The sequence below is a fragment of the Leptonychotes weddellii genome, chromosome 9 (assembly GCF_054177405.1).
Source record: "Leptonychotes weddellii isolate Sample4059 chromosome 9, ASM5417740v2, whole genome shotgun sequence".
Lineage (NCBI taxonomy): Eukaryota > Metazoa > Chordata > Mammalia > Carnivora > Phocidae > Leptonychotes > Leptonychotes weddellii.
The window spans coordinates 110905106-110913248 of record NC_138377.1 but is presented as its reverse complement, the minus strand read 5'-3'; the positions used below and the strand labels follow the sequence as shown (position 1 = coordinate 110913248).

The 8143-nt window shown below is 51.5% G+C and overlaps 1 protein-coding gene across 2 annotated transcripts in view; it reads right to left on the bottom strand.

The window, feature by feature from the left end:
• ADAMTS17 (ADAM metallopeptidase with thrombospondin type 1 motif 17) overlaps positions 1 to 3628 on the bottom strand; it is a 280407-nt gene extending 276779 nt beyond the window's left edge. For both annotated transcript variants that reach the window (XM_081831556.1, XM_081831555.1), the window contains exon 1: positions 3350 to 3628. In XM_081831556.1, coding sequence (XP_081687682.1) covers positions 3350 to 3409 — 60 coding nt within the window. In that variant the 5' untranslated portion in view covers positions 3410 to 3628. The remainder of the gene's footprint in view (positions 1 to 3349) is intronic.
• Positions 3629 to 8143: the final 4515 nt, after the last annotated feature.

Sequence of the window (8143 nt, the reverse complement as noted above, 5' to 3'; positions counted from 1 at the left end):
CATCCTTTTGTTTTCAACTTATTTGTGTCTTTGGCTCTAAAGTGAGTCTCTTGTAGACAGCATATAGTTGGATATATATTTTAATCCACTCTGCTTTTTTTTTTTTTTTTTTTAAGATTTTATTTATTTATTTGACAGAGAGAGAGCGCACAAGCAGGGAGAGAGGCAGGCAGAGGGAGAGGCAGACAGAGGGAGAGGCTGTAGCTATTTTCTTTGTGGTTACTATGGGGATTACATTTAACATCTTAAAGTTACAATGCTCTAAATTGAATTTATACCAGCCTAAATTCAATAGCATAAAAAAATCTCTGCAGCAAGATGGCTCTTAAAAAGCAAATAAATATGGAATTATAACTCAAGATAAGGACCAAGTGCAAAAGCAGACTGCTATGATAAAGAAAACAGGTTGGCCTTTTCAGAGGGGTCAGCAAGGAGAGCCACTCTGAGGGGACATTTACCCAGAGTGCTCAAAGATAGAGAAAGCTAGCTTGATAAGGAGTGGGGAGAAGAGCATTCCTGACAAAGAGAGACCACGAGTCACAGAAGAGCTTGGGGCACCTAAGAAACAGGGGCCCACATGGCAGGAGTTCAGTGTTGATGTGGGGAAGGGAATCAAGTCCAGGAGAAGCAGGTGGTCCCAGTTCCACAGCCTGGGAGGGCCATGCAATACAGGGAGCACTCCCCATCAAGTGCACAGGAAGCCACAGAAGGGCTTAGCGCTGCTAAGTAACAAAGTCCTAATTCTGTTGGATGAAGCTCTTGCTGGCCATTCTCTGGCAAGGAATCAAGAGGAAAGAAAACGAATGTGAGGAGCCCAACGAGGCAGCTCCGGCAGTCTCCAAAGCCAGAGATAACGGAGGGCAATCCAGGGTGGAGATGGAGAGAAACAATGGGCCCCAGACAGGCCTGTGACCTTGAACAGGTGAGACCGGAGTCCCTCAGCCCTGGCTCTGAGTGCCTGCCCTGCCGTGTCCTCGCTCACTGGCTCTGCACCTTGACTATGGCACTCCCTGCAAGCTTCTATTTCCTTCTCTGTAAGATGGAAATATAATGAAATCCACCAGGTATGAGGAGGAGAAATAACCCAGCTACTCATCACGGACGTGCACTCCTTTCCTTCCTCTCAGACATGTGCCTCTGGTCAGTGCTGATCTAATTCAAACACACATCACAACCATGAGAGGCTATGAAAATTGTAAGCAAACACATGACACCCAATTCGCCCAGCTTTGAACGTGTTACCAAGTCCCTATGAGTGCCCAGGCCTGCCTTGGGGACAGGAGCCTGTCTAGATTTAGCCTCAAGGGTCCGAGCGGCAAGCGTGGATGGGCAGGTATCTACCCAGAGGATGTTGGCACCCAATGATGCTACCTCCCGCAGCCTGGAGAGAAACATGTTGCAAGGAAGGTAGCAGCTGCTCCAGCAGATTCCCTTCCAAATCCACCGAAGCTAGGGAAACAGAGCCAGTTCAATCCTGCAGGCCCACAGTAAACACTCTGACGGGAGAGAGGTGAGCTGGTTGGCCTCACCTCCCTGCTCACTGCACCTGGAGACCTGTCTAATGACAGGGCTCCTCATCCCCACCACAGTCCTTTCCCATCCTCCTGGCTTAAAGAAGATCTCACTTCCTAACGGAAATCCCTAGGCTAAAACAGCCACAGGAAGAACAGAATTCTTTGGATTTTCAAAACCAGGGTTTGAGGACCTGGAGGATGGTAGTGGTGGAGGGTGGTCTTGTTCAAAACAAGGTACCATGTCTGCATACAACTTGTCTTTAAGTTTTCTGAATGGCGACCCACCACGAGAGCCACAGAAACCAGCTCCTGGTGAGTCTGTGTAAGTGGGTCAGGAGACTCTGCTCTCATTTGCTTTCTGGCCTCATCAGACTGGCCAAGAAACCCCACCGGAGGTGACCGGAGGGTTCGGTATTAGCGTACACATGCCAGATGCCCTTCACCACAGTGGCCCCACTCTTATTGGGTAGGCCTCATCAGGAAACATCTAAATCCCAATTTAATGGGGTTGGCCCCAGATCTGCCCTCGGCAATGGGATCTGGAGCCTCCAACTTCTTCGTCCAAGCGGCAGAAGGGGAGTGAAGAGTGCTGAATGAAAGCCAAGCATGGGGACCACTGGGTCCCTGTCCTTCCGTCTTACAGCCGTGGGGGGCTTGGGGGCTACATCGCCACGTCCCACCCCCTCCCTGCCTGTGATACAACAGCGGCCCCTGCCCCGACGATAAAATTATGAAAACAAATGTCAAAGCGGAAGCTTTGCCTCATTACTGCTTGCACTGCCATAATGAGTGTTTATTCCTGGCACCTGTGCCCCGGACAATTAAAAAACATAAATGAGATGAAATGAACTACAGAGGACAGAGGCTGCTGTGGAGCCAGCCCCACCAGCCCTCCTCCCGGGTGTCCTCTGGGCAGACGGAGGCACAGCAACCCGTCATTAAGCAGCCACCGGGAGGACTCGGGTTTGTGCAGACGAGGAACACGTATTTCTCAGAGACCAGGGCCAGTACTTCCTCCTCCCCGCGTGAGCCTCCCTGCCCCACCGGCCACCCCTCCCCCACCTCGCAAACTCTTACTCTTCTTCAGCGCAAAGGTCAGCTCTCGCCGGAAGACTCCACGCTGTGGGATGATCACTCGGCAGCCCTGCCCCTGGCCCCCAGCGGTCCCTGCCCATATTTCTACTAGAACACGGGCGTTTTATCTGTCTGCCGATAGCACTGCCTTCCGAGGGAAGGACCAGGTCTGTTTCGCACCTGTATCCCCAACACCTTAACACAATGCCAAGGGTCTTCAAAAAATGCTCGTCAGGAGAGTGGGTGGATGGGTGGAGTGGGGATGCATGCAAAAGTCTTTCCGTGTCTAGACTTTGAGGAGTGCAGCCCCTCCCCCCCACCAGTCACGTGGTTTCCCGCTATCCCCATTCATCAAATCAGAGGTAGACACCGGCTTCGTGGCTCCTTCCCTGTACCCGCAACCAGACCACCTCTCCCCCCACTCTCCTCCAGCCCTCACGGCGCACGGCGAGAGCTGATTCACGTTCAAGTGTGATCCTGATTCCTTCTACTAGACCACTGACTCCTCAGAATAGGGACTGACCCGCTCAACTTGGAATCCCCCTGGGACGGGGCCTGGCACTTAGGCACGGTCTTGGCAAACCGCTGGTAAGGAATGGCAGTAGGGGCAACCACTGAGCAGCCCCCCGAGCTGAAAGTACACACGAGGGCAGGGTCAGCGGCCGGGCCCTCTCCCGTGGGACAGGGCTGTGTCTCCATCCCCCAACCTGGGGAAAAGACAAGGACAGAGCACTCATCCAGGACCCCGACGGGAGACTCACCATGTTCATGACGGTGAGGATGAACCTCTGGGCGGCCTCTGCCCCGTGGTACTGCACCATGTCAGCATCGGCCACCACCAGCGTCTCCACCGTGTGCTCGCTGGTCAGCTGGATGGCGTTCCTCCGCTCCCGCCAGTCCTGGGACGGCCTGCCCTTCCTTGGCTTCTTCTTTTCTAGAAAACGACAGAGACATCCATGCAGGCCGTGGCATTTTGAGTTCTAAAACCAGTGAAGCGGCCTCCTGCTGAGCCTCCCACAGAGAACGGTCAATCTCCAGGGGCCAGGAGAGCTGGACCTCCACCAACGGGGGGGGGTGGGGGGGGGTGGGGGGGTGGATCCTGAGCTCACTTCCTACAGGGGGAGCTGAGGGGCAGAAGGGGGCTCACATCTGTCCACATCGCAGCTCAGGAGGCCAATGGGACTGAACATCAGGGAAGAGAAAACCTGCCCCATCAGAGGAGAGCGGCCAGCCATGCAAAGTCAGCGGAGGGAAAGGAAGCCCAGGCCCACTGGGGAGAGATCGGAAAGTGCCTCAGGTTAATGGCAGAGACCCAGCAAGCTTTCTGAAAGGGCTAACCCCACTGTTGACAGCTGGGACCCGGGGAGGTGGCACTCTGGCCACTGTTCTGACGGTCAGGAATAAGGAACCATAAACATTAATAATCACGACAAAGCATTATTTCAAAGAAAAACAAAACAGCATCAGAAAAGAAAATCACCTGACACGCACATCCCGGCCAAGACAGGTCCTTTCGTCAACCCAGGGAAGGGTCATTGGCAATCCTCTGCTGACTCTTTAGATAAACTGATTCCCTATCAGATCTGATCGTTGTTATCAATTAGAGCCCAAATCAGAGTGTCTGGGCAACTCCAAGCTGCTAGGTGAGGGTGACATAGGCTTTGCTGATGAAAACCCCTCTGACCAACGCTAAAGGCTGATATGAATAGCACGCATTTTCAGGATCCAAATGTATGTAAATAGAAAGGCACTTCTTAAATTTGATAACTATTATTTCCATGTTGAGCACTAGACCCTAGAGAGATGACAGGTGTCATCTCTGCTACAATTTCCACACAGCAAACCCAGCCTTCATATGCACAAACCAGCTTCACAGTGATCTGATCCTTCCAGAGCCAAAAAAGCATACTGTGAAACAGCCTGAGATACGGGTCATCATGAACAAACAAGAATACTCTGTACCATGTAATTTACAACTGTGAAAACCAAAAAGCAATCTAAGTATCCAACCGCAGAGAAAGCCAGCCATGGTAAAATGGTTTGTAGCGGGAAAGGCACGTTTGTGACAATTACTTAGCAACATAGAGAGAGGTAGAACTAAATCTGTATCTATAGTTGAATTGCGATTTTGCAAAGATTTAGCACACAAGTACCCTTGGGCCCCCAAAGGGAATAAATAAATAAGTAGACAGATAACCAACCAACGTAGGTAGAACGTAACTAAAATGTGAATGGTAGGGGATATGTGATCTTCGTTTTCCTTTTTTTCTCTGTATTTCCCAAGTGTATACAATGAACCAGAATTACTTTATTTAAAATAATGATGTTGAGTTTGAGAAAAACACAGATGTCACTTTTACACTCTTCACAACAATACAGAAGGCATGGGGGAGCTTGGTACGTTATCGGATGAGCTGCAGAAACACAAGATGAAAAGCATGAATGCGTCGGTCCTGTCTCTCCTCGCCCAGAGCCAGGTCTACCTCCCATCAAGACTTCTGGGCCCCAGCAGTGGAGTGAGGGAAGAGTCCATGCTAAGACGAAAGGCCGGGTCTCCGATAGCACTGCCTTACACATGGGCAGAACAAAGAGGCCGCTTGTCCAAGGTCTCTTTGTAAACCTATACCCACATTCAGCAACCCATTCATCTCTGACCACGAGGAAGGAGGCACAGGGGTGATCTCCACATTCTGGGCTCAGGGTGCTTGCTTGCCAGGTGCTCCCTGCCTGGATCAGGCTGACCTGGATTTTGTAACAAACCACCTTGCTCCCATTTCAATGCAGTGGAAGTGAAGGGCCACCCAAGTAAGCATTCTGTTGTCATAAGCACAACCACATTCTCCCAGCCACGTGGTGCTGCAGGTCCAACTCCTAGTCTCATCTGCAGATCCCCCCCCGCCCCCCCCCAGGGCTGCTCAGCACTTACTTTTGCACAGTGTCCTATGTTTTCAGGTTCTTGTGTGGAAAGAGCTATATTTTTGGCAAGGTCCAGAGGACACATTAGTAATCTGTCCCTGGAAGATGGTGAACTTGGACCATGTGAGCTGAGCAGTCTCTGAGAGAAGTAGCCCATCACTCCCAGACCAGATCAACATGCTGCACTGGGGGGCGCCTGGGTGGCTCAGTCGTTAAGCGTCTGCCTTTGGCTCAGGTCATGATCCCGGGCTCCTGGGATCGAGCTCCACATCAGACTCCCTGCTCTGAGGGGAGCCTGCTTCTCCCTCTCCCTCTGCCTCTGCCTCTACCCCTCCCTCTGCTCATGCTCACTTGCTCGCTCTCTCTCTCATAAATAAAATCTTTTAAAAAATACTGCACTGGGCATCATTCTTTAAGTACAAAGTAGGACTAATAAGACTTACCTCTCCCTCCCTGATGGACCACAGAGAGCTAATAAACAGGGTGTCCTACAGGGTGAAATGCTATGGTTTGACACGTGCCCAGAATACTAATAGGTAAAACACAATGGTCAGAAGCTCTGGGTTTTTGTGTTGGTTTTTTTTTTTTTTTTTTAATTTTTTAATTGTTTTGCTCTGGTTTTTAAAGGATTTTCACTACAACTATCCCATGTAGTTCCCTTCATGGCCCCCAGCCCCTGGCCTAGCACGTGGTGTGGCAGGAAATTCACTGGACAAATGCACCCACGGATGGATGGGTGGATAGATGGATGGATGGATGGATGGATGGATGGATGGGTGGATGGGTGGGTGGGTGGGTGAGTGGGTGAGTGAGTGAGTGAGTGAGTGAGTGAGTGAGTGAGTGAGTGGAATCCCTGTTTCCCACATCACAAAGCCGAAGTCAAGCACTAGGCAGTGGAGATTTCGGCCCTAGAACCCAAAGCTTCCCCCACTCTGCTCTGACTCTCCCCACCTGCTCGGCCTGTGTGTGCCAACAGGCTCCTCACTGCCCTCTGAGCGTCAAACCTAACAGTAGGAGGGCCGAAGAAAGCTCAGCAGGAAAGGGTTCTGGATTGAGCATCGCAAAATCGATGCTGCTGCATCAACCTACCCAGGTGCAGGTCCTACCCAGGAAGATGGGACACAGATTTCTGAGCAGCCCCCACTGACCATGCTCCTTCCACTTGGAGAGTCTCTAGCTTGTTCCAGGCCCTCCAGCAGCTACGGGGTAATTATCCCTCCCAGCTGCCTGGGGCCCGTCGCGAGGCTGTCTGCATTCCCCTTGCTGAGCATTGTTACTTGGGGCTGTCAGGCCAGAACCACACTAGGCTGGCTGGTAACGCGCACCCCGGTGCTCTGTCCTGCCCCTGCACCCAAGGGAAGAGGCCGGAAGGCTTGATTCAAACCCCTGTGGCCAGATGGGTTTCAGGAATTCAGAATTTTTCAGATTTTGCAAGGCAATCCGGTGGGCATGCCACATACCGAATACCACTTTCAAATGAGGTCTGGGGCAGCAAGCTGTTATCAAAAGGCACTACTATTTCTGCAGTGAAATGAATAAATGGGGGGTCAAGAAAGACCTCACGTCAGGGCAGGGCAGGCCTTCCACAAAATGAGTGTCAAAGGGCTTGGATTTGGTGGGGCGCTTGTGTAGCTTAGTGGGTTAAGCGTCTGCCTTCAGCTCAGGTCACGGTTAGGGCCCACTGGGCTCCCTGTCAGCAGGGAGGCTGCTTCTCCCTCTGCCGCTCCCCCTGCTTGTGCTTACTCTCTGTCTACATAACAAATAAATAAATAGAATCTTAAAAAAATAATCCTGGATTTGGAATTGCAGGTCAAGAGACCAAGGACCAATATTCCCTCTCTCAATGCCCCTGTCCTTCCTGGGGGTAGTGGCAGAGAGGAACAGGGGGGTGGAAAGAAGCTTGTTCCTCCCTACTCCTCACTCTCATCAACCACCCCACCAGCAGCTCCATGCTCATCACCGCTGATGGCTAGTCCTTCCCTATGGCGAGAACAGAACCGTAATACATTTTTACCTTTAATTCCACAAACTGCGTACGTACACTTTAACAGACAGTATCTGTCAACACCAATATTCACAGATTATAAACATCTTGAAAAGTAAGAAGAAAAACACTAATTTCGGAATAACAAGGGTGCTGGATCCAGACCTCACCGGAGAAGTCAAAGTTCAGGCTGGGCAGGTGTGCAGCTGTCTGGAGGGCCCTCCACGCTGGGCTCCGGGGTCTGCTGTCTCCAGCCACTGTGGGAACAAGGGAGGCGGCCCTCACCCCACTGATGAGGACAGACCACAGCTGGTGGGGCTCCAGGCCCTCTCCTGCTGTTACAGACACCAGCAATCATTCCAAGTCCACCATGTGGTCTCGTCTGCCAGCACATGGCTGGAGTTGGCGCTGACTTGGTAGATTTTCAATTTCCGGCTTCATATTATTTTTTCTTACATTTATTTTCCCTTTGCTCCAATTATCCATTAAAAAAAGAAAATTCAGGGGGCGCCTGGGTGGCTTAGTCAGTTAACCGTCTGCCTTCGGCTCAGGTCATGATCCCAGAGTCCCAGGATCGAGCCCCGCATCAGGCTCCCTGCTCAGCAGAGAGCCTGCTTCTCCCTCTGCCCCTCACCTCGCTCGTTTTTTTCTCTCT